Source organism: Mauremys reevesii, linkage group 7 (genome assembly GCF_016161935.1).
Source record: "Mauremys reevesii isolate NIE-2019 linkage group 7, ASM1616193v1, whole genome shotgun sequence".
NCBI lineage: Eukaryota > Metazoa > Chordata > Testudines > Geoemydidae > Mauremys > Mauremys reevesii.
This window is the reverse complement of record NC_052629.1, coordinates 69189128-69214166: the sequence shown is the minus strand read 5'-3', so window position 1 is coordinate 69214166 and position 25039 is coordinate 69189128. Positions and strand designations below refer to the sequence as shown.

Here is a 25039-nt window from a genome sequence, read left to right as displayed (position 1 = left end):
GGGGCAGTGTCAGAAGCCTTACTATAATACGATAAATTATGTCTACAGCTTCCTGCATCCCCAACCCTTCACTAGGCCAGTGACCCTGTCAAAGAAGGAAATTAGGTTGGTTTGGCATGATTGGTTCTTGTCAAATCCATGTTGGCTATTACTTATCACCCTATTATGCTTACAAATTGATTGTCTCCAACTGTCTGTTGACCCTGATGTTATTGGTTGGCTAATTTGTTGGAAGAATCATGACAGAAATGGAATCTGAGGGAGGAGTGAGTTAATGGCTTGATGGTTCAGTTCTGAAAGGGCGTTGTGTGGAGAGGAGAGAAGCACGAAATTGGTTGTGGGAGAAGCAGACAAACAGGAGAGGCAGATGGAGTAACATGCCAAGGCAGTGTTTCCTGCAGAGTGGGTCCCAACCCAGCAGTGGGTTATGGCAAGGGTCTAGGTGGGTCATCTGTCACTCTCCCTCATGTTGCTCCCTGCCCCGCCCCACCCCTCCAGTGCCCTGGGATGGGCTCTCCCCCACACTCTCACTTCCCCTGGGGTAGGGCTGCAGGCAGTGGTGTGGGGAGTGGGTTCCAGGCCGCAGCAGCGTGCAGGAAGCAGCCGGAACCAGCAAGCAGACAGTCGGCAACTGAGCACAGGGACTTGGGGGAGTCAAGCAGGGAGTCTGGGGGCCAGGGGAGGGGAAGAAAGGGGAGAGGGATGGAAGCCCCCCACTTTAAATGGCAGTCTGCAGCCCTATATGACAGCTCCTAGCTGGCAATAGTAGATAGATATCCAGTATATATGCAAGGGTGAGTCCCCAAAAAAAGACAAAATGCACTTGGTGGGTCACCTTAGTAAAATGTTTGGAAACCAGTGTGCTAAGGGACAGTCCAAAATATGGGGGAGACAGGCAGACTCTGAGAGCGCTTCACTTCATGTCCAACAAAATAACATGCCAGGTGCTTCTCAGGACTTGTTAGCAGTGGCTAAGTGGGGGCTTCCCATCTGAATCAGATGCTGTGGGACTGGAGGGGTCCGGGAGGAGAGGGCCTGGTTGTATTGTAAGCCACAGATTTTTTGGATTTATGAATTACAGTGAAGTCTGTCCTCAGTGATTTCCGGAAATCAGGAAGCCCCAGGGGGATGCTTTAGAAGTACCCGGGGGGAGGGGGGACCTCTGTTGGGCATAATCCACAGTGAAACTTTCATTGATGATGCTACTAAATTAATCTATAGCCCTGTTAATATTCCCTTTGATTTTCCATGTCCCATATGCTTAGGTGAGGAACTGATTTTTAGAACACTGGTGGTAACTAGCTTAGTCCTTTAATTCCAAATGTGGTTCATATCTCTGCATTTGGTGCATGTTCCCAAACAACCCTCATGTCCAAGGCTGAGGCATGATTCAGTAACAGGCCTAAACACTTCTATGGTTACCTCTGCACGGCAGAACTGCCCTGTGTTTTAACTATGTCTGGGACAATGGTGTTTCAGACAGGTCCGGTGGGGACAGGGACCCATGGCCCCCCACTTTTAAAGGGAAGGAGCGGTGTAGGGGCAGGGCCTCGGGGGGGAAGGGGCATAAGGTTGCTAGGTGTCTGGTTTTCTACCGGAATGCCTGGTCGAAATGGGACCCTGGCGGCTTTGCTCAGAACCACTGACCGGGCCGTTAAAAGTCAGGTCAACGGCGCAGTGGAGCTAAGGCAGGCTCCCTGCCTGCCCTGGCTCTGTGCAGTTCCCTGGAAGCGTCTGGCATGGCTGTCCCCTAGGTGCAGGGGCAATCAGGGAAGCAACATGTGCTGCCCCCACCCCCAGCGCCGGTTCTGCAGCTCCCATTGGCCAGGAACAGCGGCCAATGGGAGCTGTGGAGGCAGTGCCTGCGGGGGCGGGCAGTACTCAGAGCACCCTGGCCCCTCTGCCTTGGGGCTGCAGGGATGTGGTGCCGGCAGCTTCCGGGAGCAGCGCGGAGCCAGGGCAGACAGGGAGCCTGCCTTAACCCTGCTGCACCACTGACTGGGCAACACCTGAGGTAAGCGCCGCCTGGCTGGAGCCTGCACCCCAAACCTTCTGCCCCAGGTCGGAACCCCCTCCTGCACCCTAACTCCCTCCCAGACCCTGCACCCCCACCTTTACCCCAACCCTTTGCCCCAAGTTGAAACCCCCCTCCCTCACCCAAACTTCTACCTAGAACCCCTACCCCAGCCCTGAGCCCCCTCTTGCACCCCAAATGCTTCATCCCTGGCCCCCACCCCAGAGCCCACACTCCCGCTCAGAGCCTGCGCCCCCTCCTGCACCTCAACCCTCTGCCCCAGCCCTGAGCCTGCTCCCGCATTCCAAACCTCTTGGCCCGAGCCTGGAGCCCCACTCCTGACCCCAACCCCCCGAGCCCCACCCCAAAGCCTCACCCCCTCCCACACCCCAGCCTCTTCCCCATGTCCAGTGAAAGTGAGTGAGGATGGGGAAGAGAGAGGGGGCTGGATTGAGTAGGGGTGGAGTCTCAGAGAAGGGGCGGAGCAGGGGACGGGACAAGGGTGTTCAGTTTTATGCAACTAATAAGTTGGCAACCCTAAAGGGGCGGCATAGGGTCGGGGCCTCAGAGGGAAGTGGTGATGCGAGGGTGGGGCCTCGGAGGGAAGGTTCAGGTGCTTATGGCCCCCCCCACATTTAGGGCACTTCTGCTGCTCCTAGTCGGGTCCTCCCAAGAAAGCAGACAGAACCGTAGACGGTGAGTGCTGTCACTCTTTGAATTGCTGAATGGGGGAGATGGGTAGCCATGGCAACTCAGCTAAAAGTGCCTCAGGTGAAATTGGACACGTCTCTGGGAAGTGAAGTGTCTCCTTTCCTGTGTGATGCTGGAGACTGATCGATCTAGGAGGTCCCTGTCCTCTAGAACTCTCTGGCATGTTACCCAATACTCTGAACCAGGAAGTCTTGTTGTATTGACTGTGCAGCTGGGGAGGGAGCAATGCTATATGAGTATCACATCTCCTTGATCAATAGAAAGAACAGTCATTGGAAGACTTGGCTCCAGTTATATGCACTTAGGCAGCACTTGGATCAATAAAGGGCATTAAGCTTCATATCTGCTGTAGACAGGATCTACCCAGAATGCCAGCGGTCATGTTGGATGCTGTGAACAGCGAATCCACTCAGAAATGGCTGTGTCGGTACACAGTCACAGTCACATCTTTGGGCTGATTTCTCAGCCTAGGAGAGGAGCCAGGGAACACATCTTTATCTCGTGAATGCCATGACTGTCCTATTGGAACAATTTTTGAAGGACCATCAGTGTTCATGTGGGGAAGGAGAAGATGCTGGGTTCTGAGAGGCTACTGCAAAAGGGGTGGGAGTGTCCCCTTGTCCTTCTACTTCTTCCTTGGGTCCTGTATCAGTCACTCATTGCTCTTCTTCAGCTGAGGAGGACTTGACGGGAATTGGCTTAGAGACCATCAGCACAGCTCCTAACCCTGCTATGGTAGACTGTGCAGGTGCTCCTTTCCAGGCCTCCCACCACTACAGGAGCAATGTCACCATCATGATTTCTGGCTTTGCTCTAACCAGTTGTTTACAACTCCCCTCTCCCCCCAATTTTTTAAACTTCCTTTTTCTTCTCCTTTAAAAACAAACAAACAAAAAACCAGAACATAGTGATGGGAAGTATTTGCAGGTTCCCCAAGGATCAGGTCTCTGTCCAGTTTTTTTTCCAACATCTACACTCAACCACTAGGAGAACCAATGAGATTTTTTGGCCCAAACACCAACCACAGCTGGCACTCAGCTCCAGGTATCCTTCACAACACACAAGGATGCCAGAGCCATCTGGCTAACCCAGTGAGTGGCTGAGATCAGAACTACAGAATGGACTAGGAAGATCTGCTTAAAGCTGTCTAGCAGAGGACAACACTGAGGGATTGCAGCTGTAGTGCCTTCTGCACATGTTGAAGATGCACACCACAGCTAGTAGAGCCAGGCTGCAATCTAGGAGTTCTCCTGGACTCCTCACCAAAGCTAAGCTCTCACTGCTAGCTAGCAGGCTGCGTCCCATCCTTGTGGATGCTGACCTGGTCTTGATAACGCATGCCTTTGTTACATCTCAGTTGGACTACAGCAATGCAACCTATCTAGGTGTGAGAAATCAGCCATGAGACTCATACAGCCAATACATAACGCACGGGTTACTGCAAGCATAAATCTTTCCTCCACATGCTATGCTGGCTTCCCATAGAACATTGCGCCAGATTCAAGATCTCCATCCTCCTCTTTAGCATTCTTAATTATACTGGGCCGAAATATGTAAGTGATCACTTCATACTCTGGAACTATAATTGCCATCAGCAACTCTGCTCCTCTGGCACAATGGGATAGTCCATCACGAAGGTAAAGCTCATTTTTACCTTCTCAGTGGGCTGGCAAGAGAGACTGTGGAACTCTCTGCCACAGGAACCAAGAATCACCTTGAACCATTACACTTTCTGTTCCAAATGAAAGGTGCATTTCTTAGACCTCACCTTCACTAATAAAACCCTTAATTTACCTCTCTCTCTCTCTTCCCCCCCGCCCCCAAAATCATGTTTTATCTTCCCCTGGTGAGAAGAACAGAGAAGGGGCATCACATTGCTTAATGAACCTCTGGAAGGTGTTTAGATACCAAGTTGGTAGGTAAGGCCTAAGAGCCCCAAAAATCTAGCATGTGGTCTTCCAAAGTTGGCATGTGTCAATAAAACCATCCATCTGTTTAGGAAGGAGTGTGGGTGTTCCGTGGCTGTGGTGGCAAGATTAATAATGTTTGAAAATATCTGGTGTATCACCACAACCATATTTAGCCTTTGTGTGATCATCCCCCTTTTCACTGGCAACAATGAGAGAAAATACGCAAAGAGCTTGTAGATTTCATTAGGCTCAGCAGTTTATTCAAACATCTCTTTTGCACACGAAACCAAGGCTTGCACTGATCTCTGGGAAAGAATGCAATTGCAGCTCTGAAAAGAAGCCTATTCCAGTGATGGCTGAAACACGGCAGAGGTCAGCAGCCTGGGATGGAGGGGGAGCTGGCTGTAATGCTTGGTGCCATCATTTGCAATTCAATCCCACTCGGCCCCCTTCTAGGGGAACAATTCACTAACAGAGTTGTTCTTTTTTTCTAATTCACCATATAATTCACCTCCCAAATTCAATTAAGAAGCAATCTGTTCATGACTCTGGAAGCAAGCTGCTTTTTATTTATAAATACAAAATTATTTTCCACTCCAGCAAAGATCCCCAGGCCATAAGAACTCCGAGTTAACATCCTTTAAATATGACTGATGCTCTGTAATGAATAGTATGATTAGGGGTATGGAGTAGCTTCCGTATAAGGAGAGATTAATAAGACTGGGACTTTTCAGCTTGGAATAGAGATGACTGGGGGGGCGGGGTATGATAGAGGTCTATAAAATCATGACTGGTGTGGAGAAAGTAAATAAGTGTTATTTACTCCTTCTCATAACACAAGAACTAGGGGCCATCCAATGAAATTAATAGGCAGCAGATTTAAAACAAACAAAAGGAAGTATTTCTTCACACAACGCACAGTCAACCTATGGAACTCTTTGCCAGAGGATGTTGTGAAGGCCAAGACTATAACGGGGTTCAAAAAAGGACTAGATAAATTCATGGAGGATAGGTCCATCAATGGCTATTAGCCAGGATGGACAGGGATGGTGTCCTTAACCTCTGTTTGCCAGAAGCTGGGAGTGGAAGACGGGATGGATCACTTGATGATTATCTGTTCTGTTCATTCCCTCTGAGGCACCTGGTATTGGCCACTGTTGGAAGACAGGACACTGGGCTAGATGGACCTTTGGTCTGACCCAGTATGGCCATTCTTATGTTGAGGGAAAGAAATCCCAAGGATGTCAAATTCAGCTAGTCAGAAGAGCTGTGTTGAGACGATTTTAGTGGATGTAATAAGTAGCAAGATGAAATGGAACAAAGGGAAATTTTCGGATTGGGCATCATAGCTGTAAGTGAGCGATTAGGTCCCAAGCAGCCCATCTTGTCAATCCAGGTTTACGCTAGCTCACACATGTAGTGACTTTTGTCCAACTGAATGGTAAGTGTCCCAAACGATGGAGCTTCCACCACTTCCCTTAGGAGACAATTCCACACCAAAATGCATCTCCCTGCCAGGAAACTTTTCCTGGTGTTCAGTGTCCCCCCTTTTCATCCCACTGCTTCTAGTCAAACCCCTTTGTCCTATCCTGGTGAATTCAGATATTGCAGCATTGGGGAGAGGGAAAGATGGGGCCCAGGATGGTCACACTAAGAGACGTGTACCGCCCATGTCAAATCATGTTGGGTTGGGGGAAGAAATTCCAGCCCCAGTATCCAGAGAAATTCTCAAGCTGGTGGGAGCAGACAGAGGAGAAGTCTCAGCAAGAACTACAGCAGGTGCTGGTGGGCACTGGTGATGTTAGGTGGCTTGCTGAGGGGTCAATTATTTTATTGATGTCAGATGTAACTCAGCTCAGATAACCTGGCACAATCTGCTGATTAAACACAGAGAAATCAGCACAAATAGAGAGATTCATGTGTTACCCAAAGCTCCAGGTGTGTTCTCCAGATATTGAGAATTTTCACTTCCAAGAAGTGACATCAAGTTATCTTTCTTTTATACCTCATTTGTGTACAACAGATAGAAAATTCCCCAGATATCACCTTGTGAATGCATACGTTTTGTCCCTTTTCTTTATTTAGTTCCATGCCTGTTCTTCAGGGTACAAAGATAATCGGCACCCATTATTTCTAGCATCTTATCTAATTAAAGACACTGGTACCAATTATCTCAAAGATAACCAGCCATGCCTAGCACATTGTTTATATTTATATCTCCTAACAGAGTCTGCATATTCAAACAGCAGAGGGTATGCACAGTCCACCTGCTAATAAGTTTTCACAGTAAAGCTTTACATCCGTGCAAGGCATGCTGGGAGTATGGTTCATAGTTATACAACTTAATATAAATCCAAAGCCATCTAAAAATGTGTAACTAACAAAATTGCTCCAACCCTTCCTTCTCACTTCACCTGCCCTCTGTGCTCCCCTCCTTCTTCTCCTCTGTCCTAGTCTTTCAGCATCCCCCCATTGCCCCTGCAGTGTGCCCCCTCCCTCCGTCTGTCTAATACCCTCCTATCAAATCTAATAAAATTTAGCTCCCCCTGCAAAAATAAAAATGGTGCCACATATGGCATTTGCAAACCATTGCTCTGTTTCAATGTTACATCCTCTTCCCCACTCTTTGTTGTGTTTATTTAGATTGTGTGTTGACTGGGTAAGGGGTTGTGTCTCATTATGTTTGCACAGGGAGCCTTAGGAGCTACCGTAATACAAATAATAGATTTGGTGGTGTATGTAAAATGGTGTTAGAAATTACAAGCTATTACTTTAAGTAGTAAGGGGTTACCTAGTCCTGCTGGCAGGCTAGGGGCTCTGTAGGGAAGCATGTGATCTGGGTCTAGCTGAGTCAACTGCAGAAAGGCAACCTAAACTAAGGTGGAGTAGTTGTGCCTGTGTTTTAGGGAGCAGCCTGCTTTGTCTCGTTCTGGTTTTGGGTTATTAGTGTGGTAGGGTTCTGAATTCTAAGAAATAAAGTTGTGTTATGCTGCAATCTTCGAGCAAGAGTATTTTATATTCTTATCTAACTTTTCTGTTTGTATGACATGAATGTAAGATTCCTCCCCTCTCTTGGTCTTTACACTCTTCAGATGTTTGCAGATCAAACCCTTCCCTGCTCATCTCTCAGTCAAGCTGTACCAATCTGCTTTAATTTTTCTTAATAAATGATCAGAGTGCTAGATAGATTTACTTGTTTCTCTCCTCTGAACTCCCACATATTTGTCAATAACCTTCTGGTAATGAGGTGCCCAGAACTGGACACAATGCCAAAGCCACCTGTGAGGGAGCTCAGTGTCTGTCTGGAGCCCAAAAATCACATAGGCCTTTTTTTTGCTGTCGTACCACATTGCATTCCTAAATTGAACCAGTTTGTGGTTTACTGCCTATGTTTCTAAGCGCTGTGTCTTTTCCTCTGTGCTTTCTGGTGTTCGCTGCTCATGCTCTGCTGCTGGGGAATGGGGATAAACCTGCATAAGAGATGGCTGCACTAGTGTGATGTGTGTTCTTTGGGTCACTTATCTGACTCACCCCGTTCTCCATGGCTTAACAAGACGCTAGAGTGCTCTGGTGGAAGCATAGGCTAAGTGCCCCTTGCTATTGAAGCTCCTTGCTGTTGAAGTGTAGGCCTCTGTGAAATCCAGGGTAGTGGCTGGGGCCTGTGTGGGGAGCAGAAGACCTGGCGGAGCTGTTAGGAGCAGGCCTGAGTTGTGACTGCAATTTTACCCATGCCAGGGACAGGGAGCAGCTCGGGAGGGACTGCTTCCCCAGCAACCCAGCTGGGGGACCTTCCTGCTCCTTGGTTGGTGGCCATCCCCTCTCCCAGGCAGCCCCATCAGCCTCATACCCCACTGCTGCCCATGGAGTGACTGGGGAGAGGTCCCGAAATCTGCAACCCCTCAAAAATTTGCCACCCTATGCAGCTGTCTAGTCTGCCTATAGATGGAGCGGCCTCTGCTGGTTGGGCCCTCATAACCTTGTGGGCCCCTGGCATGACTGCACCATTGTAGCTATGTCACTGCCTGTTCTCCATGCTTCTTTCCTTCCCTGCAGTTCTCCTATCCCTCTTTCATAGAACCATAGAAGATTAGGGTTGGAAGAGACCTCAGGATGTCATCTAGTCCAACCCACTGCTCAAAGCAGGACCAACCCCAACTAAATCATTCTAGCCAGGGCTTTCTCAAGCCAGACCTTAAAAACCCCTAAGGATGGAGATTCCACCACCTCCCTAGGTAACCCATTCCAGTGCTTCACCACCCTCCTAGTGAATTAGTTTTTCCTAATATCCAATCTAGACCTACCCCACTGCAACTTGAGACCATTGCTTCTTGTTCTGTCATCTGTCACCATTGAGAACAGCCGAGCTCTATCCTCTTTGGAACCCCCCTTCAGGTAGTCGAAGGCTGCTATCAAGTTCTCCCTCACTCTTCTCTTCCGCAGACTAACAAGCCCAGTTCCCTCAGCCTCTCCTCGTAAGTCATGTGCCCCAGCCCCCAATTATTTTCATTGCCCTCTGCTGGATTCTCTCCAATTTGTCCACATCCTTTCTGGAGTGGAGGGGCCCAAAACTGGACGCAATACTCCAGGTGTGGCTTCACCAGTGCTGAATAGAGGGGAATAATCACTTCCCTCAATCTGCTGGCAGTGCTCCTACTAATGCAGTCCAATATGCCGTTAGCTTGCTTGGCAACAAGGGAACACTGTTGACTCATATCCAGCTTCTTGTCCACTGTAATCCCCAGGTCCTTTTCTGCTGAACTGCCACTTAGCCAGTTGGTCCTCAGCCTGTAGCAGTGTGTGGGATTCTTCCGTCCTAAGTGCAGGACTCTGCACTTGTCCTTGTTGAACCTCATCAGATTTCTTCTGGCCCAATCCCCCAATTTGTCTAGGTCACTCTGGACCCTATCACTCCCTCCAGCTTAGTGTCATCCACGAACTTGCTGAGGGTGCAATCCATCCCATCATCCAGATCATTAATGAAGATGTTAAACAAAACCAGCCCCAGGACCAACCGCTTGATACCAGCTGCCAACTAGACATTGAGCCGTTGATCACTACTGGTTGAGCCTAACGATCTAGCTGGCTTTCTATCCATCTTATAATCCATTCATCCAATCCATACTTCTTTAACTTGCTGGCAAGAATACTGTGGGAAACCATATCAAATGCTTTGCTAAAGTCAAGGTATATCATATCCACCACTTTCCCCATATCCACAGAACCAGTAATCTCATCATAGAAGGCAATCTGGTTGGTCAGGCATGACTTGCCCTTGGTGAATCCATGTTGACTTTTCCTGATCACCTTCCTCTCCTCCAAGTGCTTCAAAATGGATTCCTTAAGGACCTGCTCCATGATTTTTCCAGGGATTGAGGGATTGTAGTTCCCCAGATTCTCCTCCTTCCCTTTTTTAAAGATAGGCACTATATTTGCCTTTTTCTAATTGTCTGGGTCCTCCCCTGATAGCCACGAGTTTTCAAAGATAGTGGCCAATGGATCTGCAGTCACATCAGCCAACTCCCTCAGCACCCTCGGATGCATTGAATCCGGCCCCATGGATTTGTGCATGTCCAGCTTTTCTAAATAGTCCTTAACCTGTTCTTTCACCAATGAGGGCTGCTCACCTCCTCCCCATACTGTGCTGCCTAGTGCAGCAGTTTGGGAGCTGACCTTGTATGTGAAGACAGAGGCAAAAAAAGCATTGAGTACTTCAGCTTTTTCTACATCATCTGTCACTAGGTTGCCTCCCCCATTCAGTAAGGGTCCCACACTTTCCCTGACCACCTTCTTGTTGCTAATATACATGTAGAAACCATTCTTGTTACTCCTCACATCCCATGCTAGCTGCAACTCCAATTCTGATTTGGCCTTCCTGATTACACCCCTGCATGCTCAAGCAATATTTTTATACTCCTCCCTAGTCATCTGTCCAAGTTTCCACTTCTTGTAAGCTTCCTTTTTGTGTTTAAGCTCACTGAAGATTTCTCTGTTAAGCCAAGCTGGTTGCCTGCCATATTTGCTATTCTTTCTGCACATTGGGATGGTTTGTTCCTGCACCCTCAATAAAGCTTCTTTAAAATACAGCCAGCTTTCCTGGAGTCCTTTCCCCCTCATATTAGCCTCCCAGGTGATCCTGCCCATCAGTTCCCTGCGGGAGTCAGTTTGTCTTTCTGAAGTCCAGGATCCGTGTTCTGCTGTTCTCCTCTTGGATTTCCTTTTGGAGTCTTCCCACCCGTCCCATGAGCATTCTCTCTCTGTTCCCATGTGCTCTCCAAGCTGCTGGTACTACCCAGTACTCACGCTTATACCAAGGGACAGATAGGACACTGGGAATATCCCTCAGTCTTTAGCTGTCACAGGAGCTTTCACTGCCCTATGGTACAGCCAGAGGGAGGATGGATGGATTTGGCATCTCTGAGCTGTAGATTGGAACCTCTGTAACATTGGGAGGCCAGGGTGTGTGCTATATAAATGGAGCCAGCATTATTATTATATATCTGTATTTCTGTATCCTCAGTCACAGCCCGGGACCCATTGCGCTAGGCACTGTACAGACACAAAACAAAAGACAGCCTCTGCCCCAAAAGATCTGACAATCTAAGTAGCACTGTGCCCTCCATGACAAAAAGGCCTATTTTCAAATGTGGAGGGTCTTACTAGAATGTCCTGGTCCCACATTTGGAAACTCAGATCAACACTTAGGCCAAAATTTCTCAAGAGTACATAATGATTTTTGGGGTACTCAACTTGAGACAAGCCACCCTCTGACACCTACCCTCTGAAAAATCAGGCCACTTTAATGGGTCTAATGTTGGGCACCAAAGATCATTAAGCACTCAACATTTTTGGGTCTGTTTTAAGAAGGTAAAAAAGATCAAAACACATTGAACGAATTCCTCTGCTTTTAACCCGTTTTGACATTTCAGGCATTTGCCTTATTTAGCTCTGGTTTTGTTGGTTTTGCTGACGTGTAATTATCTACCATGCTTTGCCTGAAATAAGCCCAGAAGTGGCCTCTTAAAGGGAGGTGGACTAATAGCTTCGGCCTCCCGGTCAGATGGGGAAGAGAGGCGAGTTACAAAGTGTACTGTGACTAGAAAAGTTTAGTTATGAAATAGGACACAATTTGGGGGCTATACAGGGACAGTTCTGAAAATTGCTTATATAAAAATGACACCTCTTTACAAGAGAGCACCTGCCTGTGCGTATTCAGAACAATACTTTGGTGACACGTTTTTACTGCGTTTTATCTTTTAGCCCTGTTGAACCAGCACAGGCAGTAGAAAGCAGGAGCTGGATTCTGTTCCTTCTCATGCATTATCAGCCAAATTGTTTACCAAGTTCTAATCCAGTTACACCTAGCGTCACTGCGAACCCAGTCTGAAGGCACTGGGGTTGCACAGGTGTCACTGTGGACACAATCTGAAACCTTAATTACTGGCACTATCACATGAGTGGGGAAGATCTCAGCTTGGCTCTTGGAGCGCCAGCTGAGTTTGCAGGGCTGGCTTTAGCTTGTAAACTGAGCAGTTTCATTCTGGAGTCCTTTGAGACAGAAGCATGCAGTCCCACAATGCAAGTATTTTGTGTCACTTTCTAGCATAAAAGGGCACTTCAGACATTCCCCTGCAGCATTCTGAGGCCAGTATGCTGAGGGGGGAGGGCTAGCTCAATGGTTTGAGCATTAGCCTGCTAAACTCAGGGTTGTGAGTTCAATCCTTAAGGGGGCCACTTAGGGATCTGGGGCAAAAATTGGTCCTGCTAGTGAAGGCAGGGGGCTGGACTTGATGACCTTTCAAGGTCCCTTCCAGTTCTAGGAGACTGGTATATCTCCAATTATTATTTTTATTTATTTATTTAGTAGCACCAATGCTGATCTAGTGCAGGAAAGCCAGGCAGTGATGTTGGGCTAATGGAAAAAAACAGTGAAACTGACCAATGTAGTTTGTGTCTGAGCTAAGGGACAACCTCTCCTCTGGTTAGGTAATAAAATAAAGGTAATAATTGGAGATACACCAATCTCCTAGAACTGGAAGGGACCTTGAAAGGTCATCAAGTCCAGCCCCCTGCCTTCACTAGCAGGACCAATTTTTGTCTCAGATCCTTAAGTGGCCTCCTCAAGGATTGAACTCACAACCCTGGGTTTAGTAGGCCAATGCTCAAACCACTGAGCTATCTCTCCCCCCTCAATGGTTGTGAGACTTTGTGGGATTTGCAAGTATTGGAAGTAGACGGGAATTTGGTCCTGACTGAACTGCAAGAAATAAAGTGGGATTGTGCAGTTCTTTATATTCAGTATTGTAATAACACCTAGAAGGATTATTGTTTTCAAGTGGGGGCAGATCTATCTTAGGTAGAAATCAATTCATTGAGTGACCAGGGATGATAAGTGGCTTGTTTCTTTATCATGCCAGTGCCTTTTATTGTTGTACTTAATAGCCACTATAATGAATGTCTGGCTCTGAAATAGCGCTTTCCATTCACACATCACATTACAAAGACAGTAAGTCTCCCCATTACAAACTGGGGTGTAGAGAGGTGATGTCACTTGCCCATGATCACAGAGTAGGCTAATGGCAGAGCCGGGAGCAGAACCCAGCGCTCATGAGCCCCAGTCCTGTGCGCTACCCACCAGGTCCCACACCTGGAAGGAGAGCGATCACTTTTCATCCCCATGGCAGGTCCCCTTCCAGGGATCGCACTGAGAATTTGATGTGTGGTGTTGTCCTTTTGGTGCGTCTGCTCTCCCTGCCTGCTCACAATGGGCTCTCTCTCTCCCCTCTCTTTACAGGTGGCCTAGGAGAGCAGTCTGCCGGGCCCAGCCAGAACACCACGGCAACCAGTCGTAGTAGCAAAAAAGTTAAAAAGGGTAATGTGGTGCCCCGCCCAGACCTTTGGGTATCTTTTATTTCCTTTTTTATCCACTGTAAAAGAATGTTTTGTCCTGTGTACGTGTGCTTTCACTGACCAGACCAGCTGTATCCCTGACACACCTCGGACCTGGGTGGAGGTTCATCAGGGGTGGGTTTGGTCCAGTATAGGATGCACTGGCTGGGTGGGTGCTTGTGAGACTCTTTGCCCCTCTCCAAAAGCTAAGCTAACTGGGGACATGCACTATGTTGTGAAGCAGGGATATGAGCCTTCTCGCTTGCAGGAGCGGTGTCAGTGACTGGTTCCCTCCCTAGGTCAGAGTTCAAACACTAATGAGAGCAAAAAGAGGGAGCTACCACTGCCTAGACTGTACCTGATTTGTGGATAAATACAGGACATCAGTCCCTGGGGCTGGTGTAATTCCTACAGGTGCTACATGCTTTGCATTTACAAATCATTCTTCCCACTTTACAAGTGGAGAAACTGAGGCAGAGAGCTTGAGCAACATCCGGGGCCACATACCAAGTCCATGGTTTAGAATTTAGGAGCACCTGGTTTCTAGTCCAGTGCTTGGTCCCCTGGACCATGTAGCTTCAGAATAGCTCCTGCTGATCTACCCAGTGTTTGCCATCTGGCCTCGGGATTAAATTCACTAACTCAAGGAAGAGCAGTTCATGGATATTGTGTAGGGCCTTGTTATCCAGAAGGCTGCGTAGTGTTACTGGTATTTCCACCCACTTCCCATTTGAAATGCACCGGTGTAGATACTCATGTTTAAAACTGAGCTCAACCTTTCTGACAAACTGTCCATATCTAGACACGTGAGGCTAGAACATACAGTGTGTGTACACAAGCAGCAGGGACCATTTAATAGCTCCTCTTATCCCAAAGCACTTCATGAGCTACAGTCAGCATATGAGGAATCTCTTCACCCCACCTCTGAAATGCTGCCACTTCTGGGGTGGCTATGGCAGCTAACAGCTCACAGTGACACTTACTCACTCATTTCAAGACAGGAAGTAAAGAAGGAAGCTATACTCAGTTGAGACTGCAGCAGGAACTTTAGGGAGATGTTAAAAGATATTAGTCTTTAAGGTGCCACAGGACTCTTTGTTGCTTTTTACAGATCCAGACTAACATGGCTACCCCTCTGACACTTTAGGGAGATGGACTCCTATAACTGTCCAGACTAGAATTTGCAGTGTTGTCGTAGCCATGTTGGTCCCCGGATATTAGAGAGACAAGGTGGGTGAGATACTGTATTTTATTGGACCAGTTTCTGTTGGTGAGAGAGACAAGCTTTCAAAGTCACATAGAGCTTTTCCTTTCTGGGGCCAACAACTCTCTGAATAAGAACAGCCACTGCCATTAGGAAAAAGATAGGACTTCTCTCATTTTTAGCCTCTGTCTTCATTCTTTGTGGCATGTGGAAGGTCTAGGTTGGATATTAGGAAACACTATTTCACTAGGAGGGTGGTAAAGCACTGGAATGGGTTACCTGGGGAGGTGGTGGAATCTCCATCCTTAGGGGTTTTTAAGGCCCGGCTTGACAAAGCCCTGGCTAGAATGATTTAGTTGGTGTTGGTCCCGCTTTGAGCAGGGGATTGGACTAGATGACCTCCTGAGGTCTCTTCCAGCCCTAATATTCTATGATTCTATGTCCTGGGCTCAGAGAGAACTTCCCTTCACATTGATGGCTAGATATGAGGACCATTGCTTAAAGCCACAAACTGTGTAGTCCTTGCTGGTCGCACAATGCTGCCTTACTTGCTTCCACTTCCACAAGCAGCTCCAGCTCTCTGCTGGATGAGTTGGGACATTGTCGAGACAGTTGTTGAGAAGGAAAGGCAGCCTTCTCTAGGGCCTTGCCACAAATAGACGAGGACAGAGCAGAATCTCAGAGCTGCCAGCAGGGAAAGGACTAGGAGCTGCCAATGGGGTCTGAGCCTGGGGCTGCCCCAGCAAGGTGCATTGGGATCTCCAGGGAGGGGAAAGCACCTACAGCTGCTCTCCCTGTGGTCTCCCAGCTGACACAAGAGCACAGCCATAGAATCTGTCCCGTGGAGCTCCTCATATGCCACAAACTGCAGGCTTGGGCTGGAGAGTGAGGAAAAAGGCAACTAGCTTAGCTTGAATGGTGGTAATTGTCCATGTGCGTATTCACTAAGCCTTATGGTAGGCCAAGGATGCCGCGAGACGGTGGCTGGGAGAAGGTGTCCATGGGGCCCTCTCTCCCCTTTCCGCACCATGCAGCCATCTGAATGCTGCATGCCGCTGCCTGTGGACTTCACCCAGAGAGTGTCACTGCACCCTGTTAAAGGTCCTACCTTGATGGCAGCTGGTGCAGAGAGGATGGGCCATGACCCGGCCCTTGTCCTGCTTCTCCTCTATGGGGCTCCTAGGCCCACTGTCTGCTGCAAGTCCCCCAGTCCTTGCATGGTGAGATGTGCTTGGTTGTGAAGGCCCGAGTGCTAGTATCCTTCCATCTCCCTCACCCTCTTTGCACCGCAGAGGGCTCCCCCTGTCTAGCCCATAATGCTGTAGGGCACAAGTACACATGTCGGGGGCGGGTGAGAAGGCAAGAGGAGAAGGTGGCTTTTCCTTCATCTGAAGCACCCGGCATTGACCCCTGTAGTAACCAGGGTGTCTGACTAGCTGGCCCATGGGCTGGTTCTGGGATGGGCCATTCCTATGCTTCTAAACTGCCTGATGCTCCTGCTCCTCTCTGCAGCCACATGAGACCCCTTCAGACAAATGCAACCAACAAAAGGCAAATTCCAGGCACTGTGTCCTCGCTCAACCTGCAGCTTCAGGGAAGGCATTTGACAAGCAAGCATGGGCCCTGCAGGAGGTGGGCAGGGAGTTTGAAAGTTCATTCTTCCATCTCTCTGCTCTGCCTTAATTTCCTTCTCATTGTGCAGCACTGCTCAGCCTTGACAGCACTGATTTGCTGCTTCACATCTCCGGCAGGAGGATGAATGGGAGAGGGGCTCAGTCTGCAGCCCCTGCTAATCACGGCGGGCCGTGGGGTCCCCTCTTGCATGGAGAGTAGGGCTCAGCAGGCTCTGAGTATTTTTATAATGAGGCTTTTTAAAAAACCCAAACCCTGTGTGTGTAACTGATTCAGGAAGTGAGGCTGGTAACTGGCTCCACAACAGCAGTGATGCTGACAACAGTGCAAAGGCACCTCTGCCTGGAGCTTCAGCAAAACTCAGCAAGCCGTGAGCCTGGATCGCATCCCCCGGTGCACGAGCAGAAGGGTACGGGTCTGGTGCCTGTGGATTGGAGAGGGGGCATTGCCAAAGCATTGTTCCCCTCTTTTCCCGACCCTCCACCCTTGCGCAGCAGGGGTCTGGCTCCTTTTGGGATGGGGTGGGACTGGGGGAGCACAAGGGGTCACCAAGCACTTTGTTTTGTAACAAATGTATGAAGTTGAAGTGTCCTGTGGTGCCTCGTTGGGGTGTAAGGTGCTACAGGGAGAACCCTAAAGGTCAATTTCTCCCACTATCCCCTGGACAGGTAGGGCACTGGCAACAGCAGGCAAGCTTCTTTTACTGCCTCAGCCCTGATCTGACAGGGGGCTGTCTGCAGGTGTGTGCCACAGGGGGCTCACTCACTGTTGGTGGGGCCTCTTTTGGGCACCACTAGGATCTGCTCTCCACCGGTCTGATGCTCCTTCCATCGGTTCCTCGCCCTGTGGTCTTTCTTTCTCTGGGACCTAGGGTGCTCCTTCTTCATGACTCACCCCTCCAGCCAGTTCACCATAGTCCTCCCTTTCCAGGGTGTCGGAGTCCCACTGGATTAACAACCCACTTGCCGGCCCAGTCAGCCTTTCGGGCCAAGGCCAGATCCTGTGCCACTTTCCCAGCAGCTGGTAGAAGAACCCAGGCTGGCCCACTACTCCGGGTTCCAGTCCAGGGACCCTATACCTGGCAACTAGCTCCCAGGCCCTGGGGCTACTTTCCTAGATGCCTTCCTATTTCCCTCTTTATCTTCTGGACCTCTTCTGAGTTCATGGGCCCGAACGTTCTCTTCTCAGGGAGTAACTGCAGACTCCTCCCTGATTGATCTAACCTCGTTATCTCTAGCTTGCTTCTTGCTTGCTTATATATACACACCTGTCCCTGGAAATTTCCACTGCTTGCATCCGAAGAAGTGGGTATTCACCCACAAAAGCTCATGCTGCAAAACTTCTGTTAGTCTATAAGGTGCCACAGGATTCTTTACTGCTTCTACTACTTCTCTGTAGCCCCGAACTCACCTCCCTTCTCTCCGGGAGTGACTGCAGACTACTTCCCCTGCCATCGCCTTCTTTTTTTAGCCTGCTGGCTATATACAACCTCAGCCTGCCCCTGCCGAGCTGGGCTTCACCATCAATTGGTATTTCAGTCTCTGGCTCTCCCCCAGGTTGTTAATTGTCCTAGCAACCTACTCTGCCTTGGTGGGATGGACAGCCCATCCCAGGGTGAAAATGGAGTTGTCAATGGCCCATTCATTCAGGCCTCAGCCTCAGCGCTGATGCTGCCAGCCGGGGCAGCGGTTAGCTTGAGTCATGTCACTGGCTTGTCTTTGTGATCGGGCTGCTTGTCCCTTGGGTACTGGACTGAGGGACTGTCCAGGCTGCAGCTGGGGTATGTGACAGCAGGAGGTGTGGACTTACCTGCACGAGCCTTAATGTAGCCAGCTCAGGTTCCAATAGCAGGGCAGCACGGGCTTCAGCGCGGATTGTACAAGCCCCACTGGAACCCTGGGTAATGACTGGGCAGCTAGCCCCCAATGAAGTCCATGCTGCTGCAGCTTCGCTGCTATCAGTACCTGAGCTAGCTAGATTAAAGCTAGCTCAGGTGTGTCTACACCTGCTGCAATTCCATCCTTTCATAGCAACGTAGGCCTACCGTGAGACTCACCAGCTGGAAATTCCCGTGGGCTGTACAGCCTGTGTGTAAGTGATCTTTAAAACAAGGCAGAGGAATAAAACAGACAGCAGGGAAGCTGTCTGTGGTGCAGTAAATGCCACATTTCTAGTGCCCTCAGAGGGTCATTAACGAAAGAGGATCTGCAGGGACTGTCCCTCAGAGTTAATAAATCATGGTTAGAACTGGAGCAAGTGTGTTTGCAGCAGCACCAAGGCAGATGGAAATTAACATTGTTGCCCATTTAGCAAGTAAGGGGGAGACATTTTCTCATTTTACCTGTTAACTTTTTGTTCTTTTGTACCAAAACAAGAGATTGAATGTGCACAGATTTGTAACTGATGCTGAGGATCAAATTTCTCCATTTTTCCATGGTGAAAACCTGCAACCTCCTGGCAGAAACTGCCCAATTCACAGACCCTCCCAAGTGCCTGAAAATTACATGTGAAAACTATTCAGCTTAGAATTTAGGAGGTTGCTCCTTCATTTTGTGAGAACAGATTTCACTTCTAAGTAGAAGTAGGTATGGGTGCTTTACCATTATAAAAATGTAGATGTGGAATAGACTTCAGCCTCTAAACACGTTAGTATGAAGATGAGTCGATTAATTGAGGGTACACACCAAAGCAATGACTGCCTCACAGAGGAATAAAGTTAGGCAAAAGGACAAGGATGTAGTTATGAGTTTGTATGAAGGACCCTAGAGTTGTGATTACACTGGAAGGCCTAATGATTGTAATTGTTCAGTTTCCCTGTGCTTTGACTGACTGAGATGCAATGCAATGCAATGGAATCTACATTCATCTAAAATGCCAGGAGCCTAAGCTGCCAATTTGGTCTAGAGGCAAACTCTGGTGTTGTTCGGATCTGGGATTTTGGTTTGGGTCCATCTCTACTCAAACTTCTAACTCAATGTCCCCGTCAGTGAAATTGCTGTAATCAGGGCTTTGGAGCGGAGCCCGGAGCTGGAGCGCGGAGCAGCTCCGGAGCAGTGGAGCCGCAGGTTGTTGCCTGGAGCTGGAGTGGAGCCGGAGCACAGCTCCAAAGCCCTGGCTGTAATGTGAAGAAACAGCAGAATGGCGATTCCCCTTCTGCTTTAGCACTGAGGATGGGGAAGGTCAAATGATAAGACCGTCTGCTACAGATTAGCTCTATGATAGCCCTGAACAAAACAAGGTCAGACCTAGATGTGGCTTCTGGTTCACATTAACAGTCTGGCTTGTTCTGTTTTGTGTGCACTGAGGCCAGGGTATTGCCTTGGGGCTGCCCTGGGAAGCAAGAGGATGTAAACAGTGTTGCAACTTTTGTCTTGCAGATGGCAGGAGGAATGCCACACTCTCAAGGAGGCCGACGGAGGAGGAGGATGATAAAGACCTGCCTCTCTCAGCCGCGGGCTCCTCTCCCAGAATCCGCAGGGCAACCACATCCAGGGCAGAGAGAATCTGGCCCGGAGGGGTCATACCCTATGTCATTGGAGGAAATTTCACTGGTCAGTAGCAAAACACAATGCTTAGCTGTTTGTGACTTGGGGAACCCCTTCTTAGGAGATCTTCTCCACTCCTGGCTCAAGAGTGCCTGATCTTTGGGAGCCCTTCCCTGGAGAGGGCAGGCTGTATGGCGAAGCAGCTGGACAAATAGCTGAATCCCACCCCTGAAGTTGCTGGAAAAAGGCCTCAGCGCTCAGTCCAGCCTACCTCTTTGCAGCTGGACACAGCTTAAAACTCCTGTTCCGTGGTGGGTCAGAATCTGAAACCTGAGCTTGCTTCCTTGCTGTCTGGATCTCCAGGATGGGAGTGTTGAAAAGGCCAGGGCACTTTGACCCACAGGCATGGGGAAGAAAGTGCATTGGGCTGTTCTCTTGTGATCCCTCTGGCCAGCGGACCACCGAGACCACTGGGCCTTGCGATTCTCCTCTGCACAGTTGGTCAGTGTGATGCCGAGCCACAAAGCAGCTGAGTGGGGAGGAGGAACAGGGAGCTCTGAGCTAAATCCCTGGATGGAATAGGGGATCTCTTAGTACAGCGCAGAGACCCTTGGTTGCACAACCTTTGAGCAGTGTCCAACAGTAGCTGCCTGGAGAGGGGCTGGTGTCCTACTGTGCCTACTATGTTGCAATATCCATTGAGAGGATGTATTTGCCTCTCTAGTGCATTCCTGCCAGGCCATGCTTCATTGTGCCTTTTGCTGTTTTGTTACCAGCCACGTGCATCTTAAAACATTCATTTGGATCCTGCCATTTCCCGGTGCTTTGCGCTTTGTAGGGAGAAGCCACAGGAGAGGTGCCCAGTTACCACCCTCAGTCAGAGTAGCCTGGGAAAGGGTTTAAAGATGGGGAGTCACAGCTTCCACAGAACCCTAGATGTGGGAAAGAGACCATCCCCACCTTTCCTGCACAGGCCAGTGCAGGATCCTTCCCTACAATAAATCCCCTAGTGGTCTGTCTGTCCTCGCTTTAAATAACTTCCGTGATGAGACTTCTACCACTTCCTTTGGGAGACTGTTCCAGTCTGATCTCTCACTGTGGCAATATTTCTCCCAATATTCAACCCAATTTCACTCTAGTACTCTGCACTATACTCCTTGTGGCCTCTCTTAGTGCGCTTTCTACTTGCGATTTACTCCCTTCAAATATTTCTCCATGGTTCTATCTCCTTCTCTTAACCAAGCTACCCAGTGAGGGTTCAATTATTGCATTGCAGCAGAGCTCACAGGAGGGGGCGGTGCAGAGGCGATGTCCCAGCAGGAGATCCTGGAGGAATTGTGCCACTCAGGTGTGCATAACTGCTCCAGCAATCCCTGGGTGCTACAGGTGCAGTGCCACCCTCCTGCATGGCAGCATTCATAGACTCATAGACTTTAGGGCCAGAAGGGACCATCATGATCATCTACTACAGGGGTAGGCAACCTATGGCATGTGTGCCGAAAGCGGCACGCAAGCTGATTTTCAGTGGCACACTCACTACCTGAGTCCTGGCCACCAGTCTGGGGGGGCTCTGCATTTTAATTTAATTTTAAATGAAGCTTCTTAAACATTTAAAAAAACCTTATTTACTTTACATGCAACAATAATTTAATTATATATTATAGACTTATAGAAAGAGACCTTCTAAAAATGTTAAAATGTATTACTGGCACGCGAAACCTTAAATTAGAGTGAATAAATGAAGACTCGGCACACCCCTTCTGAAAGGTTGCCGACCCCTGATCTAGTATGACCTTCTGCACATTGCAAGCCAAAAAAACGTCACCCACTCTTGTAATAGACCCCTAACCTCTGGCTGAGTTACTGATGTCTTCAAATCATGATTAAAAATTTCAAGTTACGGAGAATCTTCCATCTACACTAGTTTAAACCTGCAGGTGACCCATGCCACATGCTGCAGATGAAGGTAAAAAAAACAACCCAGGGTCTCTGCCAATCTGACCTGGAGGAAAATTCCTTCCTGATCCCAAGTATGGCAATCAGTTAGACCCTGAGCATGTGGGCCAGACCCACCAGCCAGATACTTTGGAAAGAATTCACTGTGGTAACTCAGAGCCCTCCCCATCCAGTGTCCCCTCACCGGCCGGTGGAGGTATTTGCTGCTAGCAGTTGCAAATCGGCTACATTATAAGCAGTCTTGTCATACCATCCCCTCCATAAACTTATCTCTAGCTGGCAGTGCAGAACTCTCTCATCTGCCCCTTTGGGTGTAGGTGTAAGCCTGGAGCCCTCCTTGTGCACTGGGCAAAAGGACAGCAATTACTCCTGGCTGCTGTGTCAGGGCTCAGTGTGAATTCTGTGTCGCGCACTCAGCCAGGGCCAGACCATCTGTCCATGTATGTACCTTTCAATCTCGCCTCAGAAATCACTCCCTCCAGCTTTTTTTCCTCATTATCTTTTGCTCCTACTTTGAGGACTTTTTTGGGGGCAACAATTTTGCTTTATTCACTTGGATCCAGGGGAATGTACACCTAATACAGACCTGTAATTACCTGAGCTTTACGTCTTTTGCTTTCCTGCCCTGTGCTAGCACGGGAACAAACGCTGCGAGATTGTAGTCACATACAGAACAAAGCACCATGCAGCTCTGGCCATTTGGCCTCTCCCTTTTGCACATGTGCCTCTTGATGGCAGAAGCAGAGAATCTGTACTTTACTGGTTTATGTATGCATGAAATATACTGTTAATGCTTAATCATGTTCGTTAGTCATTTTAATACAGTAACTCATCATAGAACTGGAAGAGACTTTGAGAGGTCATCTAGTCCAGTCCCCTGCACTCAAGGCAGGACTAAGTATTATCTAGCCTGCGGGCCGGATCCAGCCCACCAGCTCTTTTAAGCTGGCCCTTGAGTTCCCACTGGGGAGTGGGGTTGGGGGCTGCTCCACACGGGTCCCAGAAGCTGCGGCATGGCTCCCACCCTGCTCCTACGCATAGGGGCAGCCTGGGGGCTTGGCTCTGCATGCTGCCCCCACCCCATGTGCTTCCCCCATAACTCCCATTGGCTGGGAATTGTGGCCAATGGGAGCTGCAAGGGCCTGTGGACAGGGCAGCACGCAGCAGAGCCACTTGGCCACGGCTCTGCGTAGGAGCTGAAGAAGGGACATGCCACTGCTTCTGGGAGCTGCTTGAGTAAGCGCTGCCCAGAGCCAGCACCCCTGAGCCTGTCCCTGCACCCCAACCCCCTGCCCCAGGCCTGAGCCCCCCTCCTGCCCTCCAAACCCCTCGATCCCAGCCCAGAGCAACCTCCTACACCCCAAACTCCTCATCTCCAGACCCACCCCGGAGCCCCCTCCCACACTCTGAACTCCTCAATTCTGGCACCCCTGAGCCTTCACCCCAACCAGAGCCCACACACCTCCCACACCCCAACCCCAATTTTATGAGCATTCATGGACTGCCATACAATTTCTATTCCCAGATGTGGCCCTCGGGCCAAAAAGTTTGCCCACCCCAATCTAGACCATCCCTGACAGGTGTTTGTCCAACCTGCTCTTAAAAATCCCCAATTATGGAGATTCCACAACCTCCCTAGGCAGTTTATTCCAGTGCTTAACTACTCTAACAGTTAGGATGTTTTTCCTAATGTCCAACCTAAACCACCCTTACACATCGAGTGTAAGGAGGAAGGACAAGCCTGGGTTACTATATTAAGCACTAAAGGTCCAGCTGCAGTTGGAGTCTATGGTGTGACACAGACACCGCCTTGGGACTGTCACCTGATGTGCTGAAATTACCACTGGGCCTGTTTTCCCTGCCAGCCTGGGACTTCCAGAACCCTGTCTTGTTGAGCCAGACATGGTAGCCTGCTGCAACAGACTCAGGGTCTGAACCATCCCCCCAAAGCTGAAGGTTTTAACTGAAAACTACGCAGCAGGTTACCTATCTCCAGCACCCAGACACCCAGTTCCCAATGGAATCCAAACCCCAAATAAATCCATTTACTCTGCACAAAGCTTATACAGGTTAAACTCATGAAATGTCCAACTATCCTCTGTAGTTGCCTCTATCTTAATTAGAAAATAAAATAGGTGTGGTTCATCATGAAAAAGTCATGAGACAGAGAAATTCTTGTAATTTATGCGGATCACTTATTTGCCACTGCATAACTCATCAGAATTAGTAATATAATTACAGTGTTTTGGTTGTAATTGGTGTTCCATTTAGCTTTGTTTAGAGCTAGCCATTCATAGGAGGCCATGATACGTAAACTTGGAAATTAGGTGTAAAATTTCTGAAGAATAGGTGATCAAAGACATCTATGTTTATAGAATCATAGAAATGTAGGGCTGGAAGGGACCTTGAGAAGTCATCAAGTCCAGCCCCCTACTCTGAAACATGTGTGAAGGGAGTCCCGGGGACAGGGAGGGGGGGTTGGATGGGGCAGAGGTTTGCGGGGTCAGGGGACAGGGAAGGGGGGGGGGGTGGTCAGAGGACAAGGAACAGAATGGGTCAGGGATTCTAAAAAATTCTCATTTCATTTGAAATGTTTAGCGGGGTTTTTATTTGTTTGTTTTTGTTTTTGTTTTTCTGCTTCTTGGTGAAACAAGAACCAAAAAAGCCTCCAAGGTTTTCAATTTGTTATTACCTCCTCTACCCCACCTCCTTTTTCTCCCTCTTTACCTTTTTCTCTCCCCTCCCCGAGAGGGAAAAGGAGGCAAGGAGAAGGAAAGCCCAAGAGAGGAAAAGCTCAATGCAAACCATTTTTTAAAAGACTTTAATTTAAGAGGAAAACAAAAGTTGAATGAAACAACATTTTTCTACACATTTTTTCTTAAATGTTGTTTTGATTGAACAAAAAAATCACCCAGCTTTAGTTGTAACTGCACAGGCTTCTGTATGCGCCTTATGCCTAGCCTGAATGGCCCACTGGCCTGAGTTCAGTCTCATAGGAGCAGGGGCGGCTCTAGAAATTAGGCTGCCCCAGGCAGCGCGGAGCGCTGCGCCGCCCTTCCTCGGTCCCGCGGCGGGTCCCCTCTTCCCGCGGCTCCGGTTGAGCTCCCGCGGCAGGTCCACCGGAGCCCCGGGACGAGCGGACCTGCCGCAGGCATGACTGCGAGAGCTCCACCGGAGCCGCGGGAACAGCGAACCTCCCGCGGGCACGGCTGCGGACGGTTTGCGGGTCCGGCGGCTCCGC

The 25039-nt window shown here is 49.0% G+C and overlaps 1 protein-coding gene across 1 annotated transcript in view; it reads left to right on the top strand.

Annotated features, from left to right (window-relative positions):
- Nucleotides 1-25039, top strand: part of TLL2 (tolloid like 2) — a 202912-nt gene that overhangs the window by 109452 nt on the left and 68421 nt on the right. The window contains exons 3-4 of the mRNA XM_039482452.1: nucleotides 13427-13504; nucleotides 19735-19908. Coding sequence (XP_039338386.1) covers nucleotides 13427-13504; nucleotides 19735-19908 — 252 coding nt within the window. The remainder of the gene's footprint in view (nucleotides 1-13426; nucleotides 13505-19734; nucleotides 19909-25039) is intronic.